The following is a 19,282-nucleotide window of genomic DNA, read 5'->3' as shown; positions in this document are numbered from 1 at the left end:
ATCCCATGGGAACAGTCTACTGCTGTCATACAACCTCTCTTCCCCAATATCTACTACTGTAAGGAAATATAATTGCACTATTATCATGTTATATGCTAACAGCAGCATGGTCAAAACTGTCTATGTGTTGCCATGACAACCCCATCTAAGATAAAAATGGTATTCACAACACGTATTTACCTAGAGTTTATTTTTGTCCTTTAGGCTCTTCAGTGGCCAACAAGGAATTATTATTCAGAATTTTAGCACAAGATCCATTCTCACTGTTACCAATGTGACACAGGAGCACTTCGGCAACTATACTTGTGTGGCTGTCAACAAGCTAGGCACAACCAATGCGAGCCTGCCTCTCAACCGTAAGTAACACAGGGTTGCCAAAATGCTCCCAGGGCCTTTTGGCTCCTATCTATAGAGCTCAACCTGATGTGACATGTTCCTTATGCAATTTCCTTGCACAGGAAATTTGGCCCCAAAATAATCAGGGTATTGGAGAATTTTATAATCCCTATAGAATTCCATATGTGCTTAGAAAAATATCTTAGATCTGAGAAAAAGGAAAAATTACATAAATAATAGGATCCACTAAAAATGTCTTCTGACTGAAGACAGTTGGTTTGGTGGAATTTATTTTTTGTTTTGTTTTGTTTTTAAAAATGTGTTATATTTCAGCATAGATTAATTTAGATTGAATTTACTCTTGGTTGGCTTTCTCTAGATATTTATCTTGAGATAGTGAGACTTTCACATGCCATAAACAAACTAAAATAGTAAGTAAATGATCATGGACAAAATATTTTATCCATATAGTTAATGTTTTTACTCAAAAGTGTATTTTGAAATACAACTTAAGGTTTTACTAAAATAGGTACTTTATTTCTAATGTGTCTTAGTTCCGAAGGACTAGAAATGAAAAAAGAAGAGCAAACACAAGGATTAGTGGAAGGGAAAGAAATACATGTTAATGTTTTCTCCTACAATTAGTTTTAGTGCTTTTCAGAAGCTGAGTAACCAACAAATTGTTATAACCATAAAATATTCCTGATTTTGAAGTGGAGTGTTTCTCAAAATGTTCACAGAAAACTATAGAGAATACACTGTTTTTTTCAGTTCCACAAAGTTATCTGAACCATATTGATCTTTGATAATTTATATTTTTATAGTAACCTGACATATGTATATTTATGTTATCATCCTGTGTTAGTAAGCTATCTCTGAAAAATGCAAATACTGTGAGTTCATCACAGACATGATCATTTCTATTTTGCAGAAATGGGGAATGGGATATATAATATCCCTACTGTTTAAAAACATACTATAATAAGAAGTTTCATGATTTATGAACTTTGAATTACCATGATTTAAGAAACTCTGTTGTTAAATAAAATATATCAGTTGGTTGTTAATAGAAAATAATCATTTGAAAATGATTTGTGCTATATGTACTTTTAAAACATCACATCATTTATTATTCCAGCTTAATATTATGAAGTATTTCTTGGTATCCCTCATTCTGAAAGAAAAGCACTGCTTGCTGTGCAATAACCAAAGTATAATATACTTGCTTAAGTTTCTTCCATGAGGATTATTTATTTTGTGTAATTATGAATAATATCATTGAAAATATTATAGAGCAGTATGAATTCCAATTTAATGTAAATACTGATACTTCTTTTGGTATGTTATTAATATTTTAAATGTTTTAAATATTCAAGAACCTGAAGGAGTAAATTAATTAAACAAAATAAAGAAAAATTTAAGACTTAATAACACATTAACTTTTGCTATTTAAATTTCTAAATCACACTCTGATTTTCAAAACCGAAGCATTAATGACTGTGACGAATTAGGAACAATTATCACTGATCTGTTTGCTTTACCCTGGCAACCTTAGTGCAGTCCTCTGGATATAATGCACTGCTGAAAAGGCTCCTAAATGTGGTATCTTCAGAATGGACTCTAATCGTCTTCCTTTGCCACTGGCTTTCTGTAGGTAGAAGTGCTAAGAATTACTAGTGCAATTTGATTAATTCATTAAGGAAGACATGCAAATCTTGTCTGTAATTTTGAACACAGCCCTGAAGTTTGAAGAAATATCTGTATATTCAAAACTCTTGTATGACCTCACCTGAAACTCTTATTGCACTAAGCATTTCTATTTTTTTTACAGTAATTACTTTTGTGTAGTTTTTATCTCTCCATGAAATTATATTTGTTGAGAAGACAGTATCAATATCTGATTAATCATTTTATCTCCCATATCGCTATGCACAGTGTCTGCTATTTAATAGACAATTAGCAAATCTTTAGTGAATAAGTGAATTAGTTAAACATTGAATAAGTGATGGAATGGATCATGAATAAATGAATGAATGAACTGAGTTTTAACTGTAGAATGTGTATTATAATCTCTAGCTATACAAGGCAATATCACAGTGATGACAACGCTTATTGTGAGCTTACTATAGGATAGATCCTATTCTAATCTCTTCACATGGATTTGTTCCTTTAATACTCACACAATCCAAAAAGGTAAATTCTGTAATTCCCTTCTTACAGATGAGGAAAATAAGATGAAGAGAGTTAAAAGCTTGACGAAAGTCAAATGGTTAATAAGTGACAAAGCAAAAATCTGAATCCTGACAGTCTGTGTTCAGAGCCTCAGCTTTTAATTTCTATGTTTCACTGTCTCTCACTATGATAAACATAAAACCATCAATGGAGATAAATTTTATCATTTGCAACATATTTTGGAAAGATATACCCCTACATGTAACATGTTTGCCCTTCTTAGGGTTTTTATGAACTTAAATAATTTAGGGTGCTATTCTTCAATAGATAAAAACTCTTTTTTAATAAATGCTTAGAAATAAACAACATACACCAGATATAAAATTTAAGTAATATGAAAGATGAATGGGATTAATATTTGACTGAAAAATTATTAAAAATGAGACTCAGAGACATTTAAACACACATTTTTATGGGATTTTAAAACTCCTTGGAATGGTACAGTTATCCAACACAGGCATTGTAAGTCTTCATTGAAATCTTCAGCTTTCTTAAAGTTCTTATGAAACTAGTTGGAGAGAGCAATGTGTCCCTTAATAAGAATTCCTGTCGTATATTCACAAGGTCTGTGGATGGGAAGGTCTTCAACCTCTAAACTGATCCAAAACTAGTGGCCAGTCCTAAGCTGACCTAATATTAGCCTATGACCTGCTAAAGAATTTTTTTAAAATCTGTTATTGACTATCAGCCCTTCCTATAGTCAAGGGAGTGTGTAAAACTAACTCGCCCATCTTCTAATCTGGGAGAAAAGAGTTAGGGTCCAAAGAGTCTGCCACATGTGTCCATGATTATATGTGGAACATGCCATGAGTAAAAAAAAAAAAAAAATCATATTTTCATGATTTGTATCCATGAATAGTTAATATGCTCAAAGAGAAGGTAATCATAAATGTGAGTTTCCTAATATAGTGCTTATACATAGCGAACACTCTATTGAGTGTTATCCACTGAGAATCAGGTCCCCATCCATAACTATTTAGGATAAATCCTGACTCTGTTACAATCTACTCCTGATTTGTAATAACCTACGCTTTCCAGATCAACAAAAAAGTAAAAGGCAAGAAGTTGTAGTTTAGAGTCCTGCCATAACTAAGACCATCCAAAAAGGAATGTAGCACTTTTTGGTGTATAAATGTGTGTGTGTGTTTCACATAAACGGAGACAAGCACGTCATAATGTGAAACACAGTTCTACCACATATAGTTGTGAGATTTTTGAGTAAGTTACCTAAATGCCAAAGCTTCAGTTACTTCACTTATAAAATCAGGGCAATAATAGCTCCCACCTACAGGATAAGAATTAAATGGAATGATGCATGTAAAGCACTTAACACTTAGCCTGGATCAAAGTAAGCATTGAATAAATGTTAGTCATTGTTATTATATCACATTCCCAAAGAACACTCAGTTCAGTTGTTTTCAAAAACTATATATAGATGGCTGAACTTATTTGATGACCGACTGTCCAATACTTTACTGAAGGTTTGGAAAGTAAGTTGTCATTGGCAAGCCAGGGAGAAGGCATGCAAATTTGATATAATGTCCCAACTCTAGCTCATAACTTAACCTCATCCCTTGCTCAGTGCATGAACCAGACTTTATGGCACTAATTCCAGGTTAAATATGATGTTCACAGCATAGAGGTTCAGACATCTAGGAGATTTAAAGAGTAAAGGCAGAAGTAAAATGATTGCTCTATGAGGCTCTGATCATTTATTCAATAGCAATATTCATTCATCAAATATATATATTGACTGCCTACAATGTACAAAGCACTTTTCTAGATGTTGGAAAGAAAAGTATTCATAGAAAGGGAACTTCCTCAAAGAGTTCTCAAGTGAATGAGCTGAGAGGTACAAGAAACAGATAACTGTAATGCAGTATAGTCAACAGTAGCATACAAGGGCAGAGAAGAGCTTCTTAATCCAGTTTGAGGGCCATGAAATGACTGTCATCTAGAGTAGGTATATCACCATATGAATTATAACTAAGCTACAACTCAAAATATTATTTTATCCATCATTGTCTTATTTTCAAAGGCAGAACTTTGCAGAGTACATTCAACAACAATCATGAGCACAATGTAGTGGCACAGATGAAAGAATGATATACTCAGTCTTAATGACTCAGGGCAAGCTATAGATGAGACCCTTGAAATAAGGATGTGATTGGGTTGAGCCTGGGTGTGGGAATGGGAGAGAGAAAAATGCTCCTGTATGGAACAGCTCATGTAAAGACATGGCAGTATGAAACAATCTGATACATTTGAAGACATGGTAGTATTTTAATATGGTTAGAGTAAAAGGTGGGAGAAGAGAATGTTAACAGATGAGGCTGGACAAGTTGGTGGACTTAGGACAGAAAGGACTGCAGATGAGTTTGGACTTTATCCTTCTGGTTTTGGAGAGCCACTGAAACATTTTAATAAAGGAAGGACATAAACTGATTTAGTTTCTGAAACACTTTCTTAGGAAATGTGGAGGGCTAAACCCAGGTATTAGACTTATAAGAAGATAACTGCACAAAAAGAGTAACAGAGATGAGGGAGATAATTAGGACAGAGGAGTTAATGACCAAATCTGAAGAGAATGGGAAGGAAATTGTGGGAATTTAGATAACTCCAAAAGTTCAGTTTGGGTGACATTAACCAAGCTAGAACATAACAGGAGGATTAGCCATTTTATATTTGGGGAGAAGGTGGAGATTGAAAAAGAGAAATGTTTTTAACTTTAGACATACTCATTTGGAGGCAATGTCCAATAGGTAGCTGTACATTATAAAGTCCAGAATGGAGATATGATCTGGAAGCTCTCAGCATGGATGTGGTAGTTTCTACTCTTAGAGTAAATAAGATTTCTCATGAAGGCCACGTGGAGTGAAAAGATGAGCAAAGACTGAAATCCAAGTAAAATCAGCATTGAGGAGTGAGGAGAGAAAAAGAAGCATCCTGTAGAAGCATGTGGATTCGGGGTGGATGGAGATGCCAGAGGAGGATCAGTGCCATGGAAGCCATGGGAGTAGACCGGTCCACAAGAGAGAGGGTCAGCAGTGTCCAGTGCTACATCAGGCCAGAGAAAGTCTGAAAATCAGCCACTGTCTCTGACAATTGGCAGCTACTGGTGATCTTTGCCAAAGCAGTTTCTATAGAAAGCTGAGAGTAGAAGCCAGATTAAATTTAAATAAGTAGATTCAATTTAACAGGTTGATGAAGAAATAGAGACGTGTACTAAATACTCTTTCTATAGGCTAGGCTCTGAAAGGAAGAACACAGACTCATGATCTGCCTTGATGCCTCATCAGCTGGCCTGATGTGGGCTTCCTTTCTGATGAATAGGCCTAATGGTCAGGTGCATATCAACAACTCCCTGACCTGCAAAGATTCAGCACCGGAGTCTTTGGTGAACAATACTTTGCATGCTTTTGCTTTTTTGCAAGCCTCCCTCATTCTAGTTTCTTAGCCTCCTTTCTCACGTCTTTCTCGGGTCCCAGAGAAGCAAGAAATAGCTTTGATTTAATATGAAGTCACCTTAAATTCTTTTGCCTTCTTTGGCCTATAGGCTTTAGACTGGAATTGTAAGAGGAGCTGTAATTCTAAGCAGAGATGTCAGTAATTTCATCAATAGAATTACTTCAGGTAGAGAGTATATACTTTTTCAAGTAAGGGGAAAGCAAAATTTATGGAAAAAAACTATAGGAGAGCTAGTATACAATGAATCCCTCATCCTCTAGATTACGTGTCCAGAAATTTCTGAAGTATGTCTGCATTATAAAAAGTCTCTTTGTGAGAGAGAGGTAGAGACAGAGAGCGAGAGGGAGAGAGAAAGAGAAAATATTTTGCAGATCACTGTAGATCAGCCTCAGGGAACAATGCTTTAACAAACTTAATAATGGATGACAGCGTGTCAACTATTCATAGCAAAATTCCTTATTAAGTAAAAAATTTGGGATTCAGAATTATTGGGGATTTTATTATTATTTTTCAATCGTGTTTTTTGCTTCCTGAATATGAGCAACTGAAAGAGATGATTCCTCTAAGTCTTCTCCTTAAAGAATGTGAACTGAATAGTCCCATCCTGCCATCTATGGGTCCAGTTCATCAAATGTACATCATCATTTGATCAGTAATTTAGTAACCAGTAAAAGTCATTTTCATAAGTAAAACATGTATATGCTTTGTTTCCTACTTTCTCATTATAGGACACATATTATAAGGCTCACTCTAAAGGGAAATAAGGAAAGATCATTACTTAAGAAGAAAGAAATCTTAGAACTCTATATAAATAATATACTTAACATTTATATAGCTTTGGTTTAATACAATCTTCTCACAAGACCTAATATGTGAAAGTATTTGGAACAACTCAAGCTTTAATATTAACAAAATCTTTTCTTACAGTCTCAAATAGGTAACAATAATATTGCTACAACGCATGGTTGCCAAACCACTCTTTAATATGTTTCCTAAAGGTGGTGTCAAATATTTTGCTAGAACATAGGTCCTAATGATGCTACAGGGACTTCTTTTCTTGTGAGCGTGGGGTGTGTGTGTGCACACATATGCATGCATCTGCATTTATTCAAATAAAAAAGTATTTATTTACCTCAGAAATATTACACATAAAATATCCAAAGGACTCACCAAAACTTTGTCTTTTCCCTCCGTTAGTAACGCTGTGGAGACAATAATGAAGTTCCACATCTAAATGCTTTATACAATCAGGGGCTATTTAACTTTCTGGAAAATCTCCTCTCATTTTAGAGAATATTTCTTCCCAGTCTATTTAATTTGATGGACACCTCCTCTTTGAGATTAAAAAAAAAAAAAAAAAAGTCAGTAGCTCTTATCCAAAGGGAAAATGAGAAGGACTATCGGAGAAAGAATGTGTGTAGCATAACAGTTTTTCCCTGTTTAGATCTGACTGATGCAGGCAAACTTTATTTTTTGACTGATTTGTTGAATATGGAACCAGCTGTGCCCTTGCAAGTAATATTTCAGCTCTCTGCTTGCTTCAAATGTCCCCACATGCCACTAAGCAACTGCATGAGCTCTCTGTTACTTTTGCCTATTATAATGAACCCTGATTTCATGTGAAAGGTGATACCATGAATTTGAATGATTCATATTTTAGACTGAAATGGATCTCACCTCCTGCAACTTAAAAGAGATAGGGTTTTCATTTTGGTTGAAAGAGGCAGCAATAAATTTAGACTCGATGATTATTAAAGACAGCATGCTTTGTGAGCCAACTTGCTTTATCCTCACAGCTTTATGATGTTAATGGAAACCCTCTCCTGGATGCTCTAGCAGTAAATATTTGACAAAAATTAGGTTTACAGATACAGGTAGATTTTGATATAGCTAAATCGGCCTATCAGATGGCACTCTACTAAACTGAAATATACATGCACAGTCATAATCATCATACAAATAATGGATGTATACAAATTTGCTGAAATGGAGTTATGAGTACAGCCAGAGGAGATTTTTTGCTCCCTGACCTCATACCTAGATCCTATGTGTATTCTCAAGAAGCCAGACACAAAATGGTCATTCATTGCCATACTTAAGAGATGATATCCAACAGTTTGAAGCCTTATAGGATATTTGGTCCTGTACAAAACATCCACAAAAAAATTGGTCTACACTAAAAGGTCCTTAAAATTTGGTCCTATTCAAAATGTCTATAAGTGTATTTGGTCCTTTCCAAATGTTATTGGATAGGACTAAATATCAAAGACCTTTTGGCATGTACCAATGTCTCATGGACATTTTGGACAAGATCAAAATCTGCTAAACAGTTGAAGCAGTTAGAATAACCTTTAAAACCTGTGGTGTTCCAGTTCATCAAATGGCTGCTAGTGAGAACCAGAAACAGATGCTGACAGAGCTTTAGTTATCCGTGTCAAATGGCAAAACTCTGGAGCTAGAGTAGGTCTCAGATATTACCTAGTCAAATGTTTTCAAACTTTTTAAAGCAACGCGTTCTTTTCTTTCCACAAATAAAACCTTATGCAAACCCTTAATATACAACAAAGATAAAATCGGAGTTCATTTGGTTGATTTGGAGGTAAATCTGGAAAATCCTATCTTTTTCCTTTATATCACAATGCATAGTGATCTGGAGGCCTGTCCAGAAAATTAAGTTTGAAAACTTCCAGTCTAGATCAATCCTTTTACTTTGTAGGTGAGGGGGACTGAGGCCCAAAGAAGGTGATTGAGAACCCAAAGTTGTACGTTGCCACAGCAGATCTAGAGCTAGAACTTAGTTTTCCTGCTCTTATTCCAGTGTTCTTTCCACTCTCTAGGCCAACCACCAAAAGCTTTGGAATCAAACAGATCTGAGTTGAAACCACAATCCTGCATGCAAGATGTTAGACAGTTCTCTCAAACCCAATCTTAAAACCTCAGTTGTCTCACCTATAAAATAGGGAAAATAACTTATTCTTATAGGGTTGTTGTGATGATTAATTGGGATAGGATATGTAAAATGTTGTATAAAGCACCTAATCCAGAGAAAGTGCTCATTAAATGTTAGTTTGCTTTTCTGTCCTCTCTGTTACATGTAATCCAAATGTTGAAGGGTAAACCAAAAGAGGATTGGAGCTATATAACCTCAATAACTCTGTAACTTGATCTCACTAGGTATCAGAGAACAGACTAGCTCTTGATCCCTTCATTAATGCACTTATGTATATTGCTGTGATGTTGTCTTTTCTTATTAGAATTATGAATTAAGTCAGCCATGCACATAAGCATTCACTTGTAATGATGAAAAAAAAAGTGGTCAGGTTGATAGAGAGGGTTGTACAAAATTAATTACTCTACTGATGTGTTTCTCTCAGGTTAAAAGGCAATTTGACAGCTGCATCCTCAAGCTACTGAGATGGCATATACATTCATACAGCTGACAAGGGTCAGTAAATGCCAAAGGGAGAAGGGAGATTTGGTATTTGCTTTTGTCAGTGATCAGACTTGAAATGTATCAGGCTTGTGGAAATTTGGTACCAAAAAGATCAAAAGATGTTTCAAATTTAACCACAAAGTTTTATTAGGAGCTCTAGCCTAAGAGTCAGACAATTTAGTTTCTAGCCCTTACTTGGAAGGGTTCTTAAGCAAAGCACTTAACTCACTGGACTCAGTTTCCTCATTTATAAAACGAGGAGAATAGAATATCTAATCTCCAAGTTTTCTTTCATCTGTAATGCTTTAAGATTCTAAGAAATCTATATATGTTTTTTAAAAGTAGTATTTATGTATGGATTGTTATTAAAAACAGTTACACATACTTCTTAACAAAGTAGAAATACTGACAATATTTTTCCCTTCTGTACATTTTTTGTCATTGAACTCATAATTATTTTTTTATTGACAGAAAAAAATGTATTTTAATGTGTTTTTCTCTCTGGTGAGTTTCCACTGTTGGCCTAATCATTTTGTCATCTCTACAAATAATTTTACTCTCCAGGGAAATTTCCTTTATGTTCACAGTTTCAATTCTGTGGGCCAATAACCTGTGAAAAGGCACTAGAATAGACCTCCTTGTTTGCTACTTTATTTCACAAAGCTCTTAACACTATAACAACTTAGGCCAAAATGTGACGCTGTATATATGGGAGTTGTTGCTATTAAGACTTTGTAAAAATGAGAACATTCCAACATTTCCAGCCTAAAGAAAACATATTAGCAGCCTCTACCTTCTGCAGCTACTTCCCTAGTCTTTTCTCTGACAGAGCGTACTGGAGGTCCTGTGAGAGATTCCCCTCCTATTACTCCTAAGAAGTATCTTAGAGAATATTTACCCAGCATGCACTGTTTTCCCTGAAGCTGTGCCTAGATTTAAAGCCTGATCTAATGGTTTGAGCACATTACATGGTAGCTGTCTGAGCTGCTCTCCCACTTCCACTTCTTCACTGTGATTTCTTTTTCTGAAAAATTTAAATGTGACCCCTAATATAAGATACAGTGTTATGTGTGAAGAAAATGATAATTATGAAGTGCCTAGTGCTATTATTATTAAACTTACCATTTCTCCTCAGGCAATGTGAAGCATAATTAATAGAGTACATCACCAAAAAGAAAAGTGAAATTAGCTTTTTTTTTTTTTTTTTTTTCTGTTTTGGTGTTCCAGATAACAGAAAAAAGGGGAAGAATTAATTGTGAAAGCAATGATATTTCAGTGGACCACCCTTTCCCTAAAACACTGTAAATTCTGTTTTAATAGCCATAAAACTGCTTTGAAAGGGACTGAAAATCACATGTCCTCATTGAATGTGTCTATCCAGCATGGGCTAGATTTCCTTCCTTATAAATATAATTCAATTGGGATTTCTCTCCAGAGACAAAAATTAGGTGTCTGCCCAGTATATATTTAAGTAAGATTTGAATAAAGCAAGCAAGACTTTCTGGTATGTAAATGTTATATCATCTATGGCATGGGCAGACATTTTCAATAGGTAGGATTTTTCCAACTTTATCCTTTAAAAAAAAATAGAAAAGCTTGCTCTTTCAATAGTTTTAAGGCAAAGATGTAACTTGAGTTACCCAGCTCTAAAGTGTGGTACTAGATAATTGCATGCTCTTCAATTCCCTTTCTTTGATTTTTTAAATCAATCTAGTTAGTGCATATGTGGAGCAGCCTTATTAGTGAGGCAGATCATAATTCTTTTCAAAGAACTATTAGAGTCACCACTCAGTCCACTTAGAAGGAATCACAAGTTTTCTAAAATACTTCGTAAGCACGATGTAGCAACATATTTTCCTAACACTGGCAGGATAATAGCCTATGTTTTAAGAATGAGCGGTCATACCTGCATACCTGCGGGGAAATTTATACTTTCTTAAAAAAAAATCATAACTTCTTGGGAGCACTGTAGTTTATGGTATAATAACATGCTTACCCAAACGTAGATAAGATCTATAATCAAACTATTTACCTGAGGAAACACATTTTTAGGAAGACTTGCATAAGCTGTGGATGCACAACAGCTCTGCAGGCATGACTCTACTGGAAAAAGATAAATTTGAAAGGGTTCATTTCTCTCACGCTAGCACATTGCCTGTTGGAGTCCATATTTGCCATCCTTTCTTACACCCATTTGCTTCATAGTTCAAACCACTGTATTTCCCCCACATGCCTCCTGCCAGCAGCACCTGAAAGAATGTGTCTCATAAGCTGGAGTATTCTTAGACTGCCACCTATCATTATCATAATAATCTTCCATATATTATTTTTTTCTTGTTAGCATGCTCCCTGATTCTTTCTCCCTCTTAGTCTTATATAAATTTTTAAAAAGATAAAATAAAATAAAATAATGACTCACATATTATTAGTGATAGGCCTCATCTGTTGTTTATTTTTTGCTTTCTGGATCATTCCCTCTTTTTTTGTTGTTGTTTTGTTTTGTTTTGTTTTTTTCTCTTTTTTTTCTCTCATTGTTCCTCAACTCTGGGACTTAATTATCTCCAAAACAGATAGGTAGATAGATGCTTCTCTAACCAGGAATATAGGTTCGAGATAGAACCAAACAGCTTCTGAATAGACAAGCTCAAAATTGCTTTTGAAAGCTTCATCACTGAAAATGTAATCAAACTTAGCTTACCCCCAATTGATTTAAGTTGCAGCCTAAGGGTCAACCTTTGACCAGGGCAGCACTCACAGTGCATCGATTTTGCCTGCAATCGAATTAGGCAATTCTCTACACTTTCAGCTCTAGCCCTGGAGTGCAAATGGCCAATTTGGGAGGCAACTTGGTTGTGCTTGAAATTTGCAGGAAGATTTTCTCATATGTTCCTGGGAAAAGGCAGGCGTACTTTAAAAAATATATTCTTAGTCACAGAATGGGCTGCCCAAAGGATATTTTATTTGTTTTTATGATGGTTTTGATTTGAGAAAACTTTGCTACTCCCAGAGAATCTCTACTAACTTTAAAAAGATGAGTTTGTGTACTAAACTCATCAGTATGTGTACTAAAATTTAAGGGAAATGAAAATTAATGAGGAAAATAAGGCAATATAATATTCTGCTATTACGTTTTACAATTTTAGAAGTAAAAATTAAAAAACAAACATGTTTACTGTGATGGAAGCAAATGAACCTTCTTCATAAGATTGTATGCTGTGACAACACCTCCCCCTTTCCTTTCTGAAATATTTTATAAGATTGGAATTAAGAAACATTACAGATACTCTTCTAAGGCATAATGGACTTTTGTCATGCATTTTTATTTCTCATGTTTACCTCCTTGTACTGTATACTAATCATATATTATCTCCCCTATGCACAAAACTCATTTTAGTTTCACATAAACCTTACTGTCTTTATGTATTTATTTTACATATTTATAATTATACAATAGATTCAATTTTTCACCTTGCAAAAACTTCCCCATATTTTTATTTAGGCTTATTAAATAATACTTTGGTGGCTTCACTATTTATGTATTTAGTGGTGTGTTGGTAACAGAAAAGAATATGTATCACAAAATTTACAAATAATAATAAAATATAGAATACACTTTATCATAAATTCCATATAACCAATTTCTTCTCATAGAATGCTGTCATTGATTTTTGCCAAAATCTTGTAACTGTAGCCGACCTATGTTTGCAATTTAACCATGATTTGACAAATGGAGTTGTATCCCTACTCTAAGTATTATTCTGACATGAAGATGGGTTGGTATTTATATTTATGATAAAGAGTAAGATGAAAGGAAATTTTTGCTGAAACAGATAATAGTTTTGGACTCGTGAAAGAAAATTCCCTTAATTTTTTGCACTATCCACAATATAATGGCTAGACACAATATATTTTTATGTTTAATCTCCATTAACATTTCTCCATCATTTTCTTAAGTCTAGACAATCAAAAACAACAACAAAAAATAAATCAACCCCTAATTTGGAGCACTTGCCAATTTCCATGGTGTCAATATTCTCATTATGGAAGATTTTAAGCTACCAAGTGATGTTACTGAACAGAGAGTTGGGAAAATATGCACAGTATGACACCATTATATAATATTTTTACAATAGAGACATAATGGAAAAAAACTGAAGATCATAGATAATAATAAAAATGTAGTAACATACTTTTGAAATAATGAGTTTTGAGTAGTTATTACATCTGTTTTTAATATAATTTAATTTTAACAATGGCCATGTTTAAAAAACTGCTTGCAAAATTCCTTCAAATTTAACAATTGGCTCTCATGACCTGGTACAAGCCAGTTTCAGCATGCCACTATACCTGAGTAAATATAAAGGAAAATTTGGCTTCTCCATGTGCAAATGGCATGAGTCTAGGCAAATTACATAAGCTCGCTTATCTTCAATTTATCCTTGTAAAATGAAGTCAGTACTACCTTGCTCACGTGAAGGTGGAATTACTATCAGCCATCTATATCTATGGGTTCTATATCCACGGATTCAACCAACCATGAATCAAAAATTCATGTTGTTTTTTAAATTCCAGAAAATTCCAAAAAAGCAAACCTTGAATTTGTCATGCGACCAGTAATAATTTACATAGCATTTACATTGTATTTGATATTATAAGTAATCTAGAGATGATTTAAAGTATACATGAGGATGTGTGTAGGTTACATGCAAGCACTGCACTATTTTATATAAGGGACTGGAGCATCTGTGAATTTTGGTATCATGGGGAGTCCTGGATCCAATACCCCACAGATATCAAGGGACAACTGTATCTTATGTTAAACAAGATATATGTAAAGCACTTGGTCTATGGTAGGGATTCATACATTAGTTGTCTTTCCTTTCCCTCTTATATAACTTCAATCACCCTCATTATATCTATAATTTCCTTAACTTTACTGTCTCGTAGGGATGATTTGATTCGTATCTCCAAATCCATATAATGACCCTGATACAATGGGATTTTATTCTGTTTCTATGATAAGCTCATGTGTATCTGTATCCACACATGTAGCATTTCTCATTTACAATTGCTGCAACATAATGCATTTCCTCTTAAAACTGACTCTGTTACTATGCCTCATTCTCACCCCACACTAGTTTTTAAGCAACGTTTTAATCTAAAGTTGTGAGTTCTCGGGAAATGCTTATCTTGTAAACTTTTAATTGTCTGAAGCCAGAGAGAAAAATATAGTACCTAGTCATAAAAAGTTTTCAGTGTCTTGTATTAACATCACAGTAGGTTCCAGATCCAAAGTTCTCTCTCCTTATCTCTCCTCCAACCTGGCCAGAGTCAGGGGAGGAGGAATATATATTTTAAATTGCTTTGAAGTGGATGAAATCAGTTCCCTTCCATATCAGCACACCCCACCCCCAAAAAGTCTTAAAATTGTTTTGTTTTCTCATTGTTACCCGTTTAAAGCAAGAAGACTGTAGTTTGTAGGCTGCATACTTTGGGACATAAGATTAACCAGTAATGCCATAATTTTAAAACTTTAGTATTTATTCACTTATCAATCTATTGACCATCTAAATGCCTAGTCCCATGCTGTGTTGGGGATACAGAGGTGAGCTGATAAGACTCCTATTGATTTCTAACCTTTTGAAGACTGCTATTTTTGAAGGGGAAGCTGGGGACACAAGCAGCTATCACAGAATGCAGTCAATTTCTAGAGGTAAGTGAGAGAATGACAAAAATGAATGAATAAAAGAAATCCCATATGGCTGGAGCACAGAGGACAATTAAAGGAAAAGTAGACAGACATGAGGATGGAAAGAAAGGCAGATGCTAGCTTATGAATGGCCTTGTAAGCAAATGCTACCTTCTTTAGCATGTCATAGAAGTGTCATTAAAAGTTTACATTGGCCAAAAACTTTTTTTTCATATACTACTGATAGCCTTTAAAATGTGAGTGACAAAAAAGACAAATACTTATTACCGGATTATAGTGATACTTTGGTTCTTAAGATGTCTCACAATGTATGTGAAACAACCTCAGTTGCTAAGATAAAGACAACTTTTGGTCTGACCATTAATCCCTCTGCCACTATTGGCACTCTTCAGATACATACACTACTTATTTAGCACCTCCTCATATGTTTCTAGAAAATCATATATATATTTGTGCCAATTTTACTTAAAGGAAGAGCAATTACTTCACTCCGTTGATCTATTATGCTGATCAAATAGTAAAATAATTAGTACTTAACCATTTAATGAGGTGTTTAAACTTCTTCTAATATATCCTTCCCTAACTTTTTTTTCTAGCACAGCTAATCTGTTCAATAATGCATACTATAATCGTTCAGTCTAATCTCTTTTTCCTTCCAATTATACAGGATGTTGCAAAAAAGCTCTCCAAAGATACTTTGGAGCAAAATCTTTATCACTGAATAATGCATTAAAGTTAAATACTCTCAGCCCTGAAGTAACCCACAGAGAACTTGCCTATATATGTTTATAACACCTTATCTTCTGATTATAGAATCACTTGACTAGTAATATCATGGTAACAGCTGATAGGTAAACACTAAAAGTTATTTTACAGCCCATAAAGATAGTTTTACCAATTAAGTGACAGTCTGTTCTATCCAGTGAAATATCTGGCATAGTCTGTACTTTCCCCAGTCCCACAACAAAGAAGAGTTATGCTCTCTAGGAGAATCTGCCTTTGTTTTTTTATGTGTTTTGTCTGTTTTGCTTTAGTTTTTAATAAACTATATCTCTAGTCCCAGTTTACCATCTTGCAATTAGTTATGGTAGGAACCAGGTGAGAGTTGAGATAGTTTAGCATAAATCCAACCTCACTATTAATCAGCAAGTAAATATAAATGCCTATGTATACCACACTCTCTTAATGGCTGGAGGGTAAAGGTATGGAGAAAGAGAAGTGTTAGGACAGAAGTATAGCATTCTTCTGTTCAATGTGGCTGGTGTGAGATCAGACTTAGTATCTAGGCTCCCTTAGAGAATGAAGAAAGGCAAAATGTAATGCAGAGCTATATCTAGATAAGATAATCATGGCTTTGAGAGGGTGAGTATAAAAGCACTGGAAAAAAAAAATAGCTCCAAGCAAGTATTCTGCTGATGGTGATTCAGAATCATTATCTTCAAATACAAAGGGCAACTTTATTATCTTTTGAGATTTACAATAGCTGAATTCAGTGTGAGATGGGCCCAACTTTTAACAATTTTAAAAGTGCTACATTATATTGTTGTTGTCACTGTTGTTATTGATAGACGAAAGTGCAGCAAAGTGAAAAGCTTAGACAGAGAACAATTTCAGGCTGGAAATTGGGCTAATTACCGCCTAGAGGGAAAGCAAAAAAATTTTGGAACTTATTTAAATATATGGAAATGATTCTTTTAACAATGCATGTGTGTTTGTGTGTGTGTATAAAGCTATACTAAAGATCACCTATTATTGATTTCATTTCTTCATGACCAGTAGTATGTGTATTGTTTATAACCTACCCATTCTAAAAGACCAACAGGCACACAGTCATTTAAGTACTTGTTTATGTTTGTCACTTCAAAGGAGCTTGGTTGTTCCTCCAGCATTGTTGATAGCTTAGAGATGGTTGCAGCCATGCCATAGGCTTCTTCATAGGTGATCCTTTAAAGCAATAAAATTCTGACACTTGTTATTTAAAATGACCTTTGAAAATGAAATGTCTAAAACAAAGGTCTAGAAACAAAAGCAAATTATTTTATCTACATTCTACTTTACCCTAAAATTCTGTTGAACCAAAGTGCTTAGAGACCTTCCATCAGAAAGGCAGTATTTCAAAAACTAACATCATTTTTCATTCATTACTATTAAAATCCTGTGAGACTTGTAAAGAGCAAACACAAAATTTTTAAATCTGTAAGTAACTTGCTAGATAATTTTTCTAAAGCATCTGTGCTAGTTAAGATTAAGAACAGTTGTAAGTGACAAAATCCAAAATAATGACTTAAATGGTTTTCTTTCTCTTTCACATGGAAGCCTGTAATAGACAATCCAAGACTAGAATGGCATCATAATATCCAGGACATAGCCTCCTTGTGTGATTTTGTTCTGCTTCATAGCACCCATGCCCAAGTTACTCGGTGGTCGGAGGTGTCCCCTCCAGTTCACAGCATCATGTCTGTACTTCAGGCTGTAGGAAAAATAAAGGAAAGGAGAAGGGCTCCCTCTTTTCTTTTACAAAACTTCCACAAATCTGTACACACTACTTACACTTTTTTTGCATGTAAAAGAGTTTATATTTTTACACTTTTAATAAAAAATATATATTTAAGGTATACAACATGATGATTTTGTATATATAGTGAAATGATTCCTACAGTCAATCTAATTATTATACCTTTTTCTCACATAGTTACCATTTTTTGGGTGTGGGAGGAGAGAACCTGAAATCTACTGTCATAGCAAATTTCCAGTATTCAACATGAGATTATTAACTACAGTAATCATGCTGTACAGCAGATCTCTAGACATTCACCCTACATAGCTGCAACTTTGTACCCTTTGACCAGCATCTCCCTATTTCCCCCACCTCCCCACTCCTGGTAACCACCATTCTGATCTCTGCTTCTGTGTGTTTGACTTTTTAGAATTCCGCATATAGGTGAGATCATACATTTTTTTCTTTCTACCTGCTTATTTCACTTAGCATACTATTCTTGTTAGTGACAGCTGAATGCTCTGCCAAAAACTGTGGTTATTTTCTTATAGTTAAAGGATACCATGGATATTGAAGGACAACTAGCAGTCTTTACCACAATTGATCTCTTTGTGAACCAAATATCCAGGCAATCCCTTCTTCCTACATATAGAACATATCCACTCCTGTCAAAGGTAGAAGACCATAGTCTTCCATCGTATGTTGACTCTAGCTGAGGCCCAGGATATCTGGGTGATGCAGTCTCCTCTGTCAGCCTGAATGTGGTGTGACCTGGTCATCTCACCTTGAGATTAAAACAAATGTTTTCTGCTACACACAAACCCAATATACTATGGTGGCATATAAACTAGAACTCTGTAATAGCACTCCCATTCTGAGATGGGGAGAAAGGGAAACCCACAGTAGCCACTTATCGATGGCAATGATAAGATCCTGCCAGTTTGAAGAATCCAGACTCCTTTTTCTAGCAGTATTGTATGTTCCTCAGATAGATTACTGGGCAGCTACTCATTCTTGTTCTTGGAATAACTCCCAAGTCCCTTGTTCTCTGTGGCCCTTGTCTCTTTCCTTTTGGAAATTCTTTCTTGGGCACTAGGGTCCATGACTACACCTGAAGAAAGCATTGGGGGCTGAATAGCCTGTGTGGCTTACTTTGTGCTGATATAGATTGGGAATAGAGAAGTCTCTTTAATGGTTAACAACGACAATAGTAGACCAGGTTTGTGGTTTCTTTGACAAAACAATAAACTCAAAAAATGAGTAGGCTTCCAGCCTAGTTAATTTTATCAGTTAGCAACCTTAGAAGAATGTTTCTCATAGAAAGAGTTTTGAATGCTGATGACTTCAATCTTTTACTTACTATGATCTTTGTTCTCTCTCAGTCTAACAGCAGATACATTAAGGAGATCTGAAATGGTGGGTTTGGTTGGAAAGGCAATACCCTTTGTCTTGTCTGTCCTCTCAAGGTTCACGGACTTCCCATGACAGAGCACTAGTCTTCTTTCATGTTAAGGCTGATGCTTTGCAGCTACTTCTTTACAGTTTTAATTGGAGATAGAAGCAATTGGCTTTTGCAGTGTTGCAAGATATAAGTTACCAGACTCTC

General features: G+C 34.9%; 1 protein-coding gene across 1 annotated transcript in view; it reads left to right on the top strand.

Annotated features, from left to right (window-relative positions):
- NEGR1 (neuronal growth regulator 1) overlaps positions 1-19,282 on the top strand; it is a gene marked incomplete at its 3' end in the record, with an annotated part of 911,256 nt that overhangs the window by 733,708 nt on the left and 158,266 nt on the right. Inside the window, exon 6 of the mRNA XM_079728488.1 lies at positions 205-356. Within this exon, the coding sequence (XP_079584614.1) occupies positions 205-356 (152 nt within the window). The remainder of the gene's footprint in view (positions 1-204; positions 357-19,282) is intronic.

Source organism: Hyperoodon ampullatus, assembly GCF_949752795.1.
Source record: "Hyperoodon ampullatus genome assembly, chromosome: 2".
Classification (NCBI taxonomy): domain Eukaryota; kingdom Metazoa; phylum Chordata; class Mammalia; order Artiodactyla; family Ziphiidae; genus Hyperoodon; species Hyperoodon ampullatus.
Note: the sequence above shows the minus strand (reverse complement) of the source record. Positions and strands in the feature narration are given on the sequence as shown.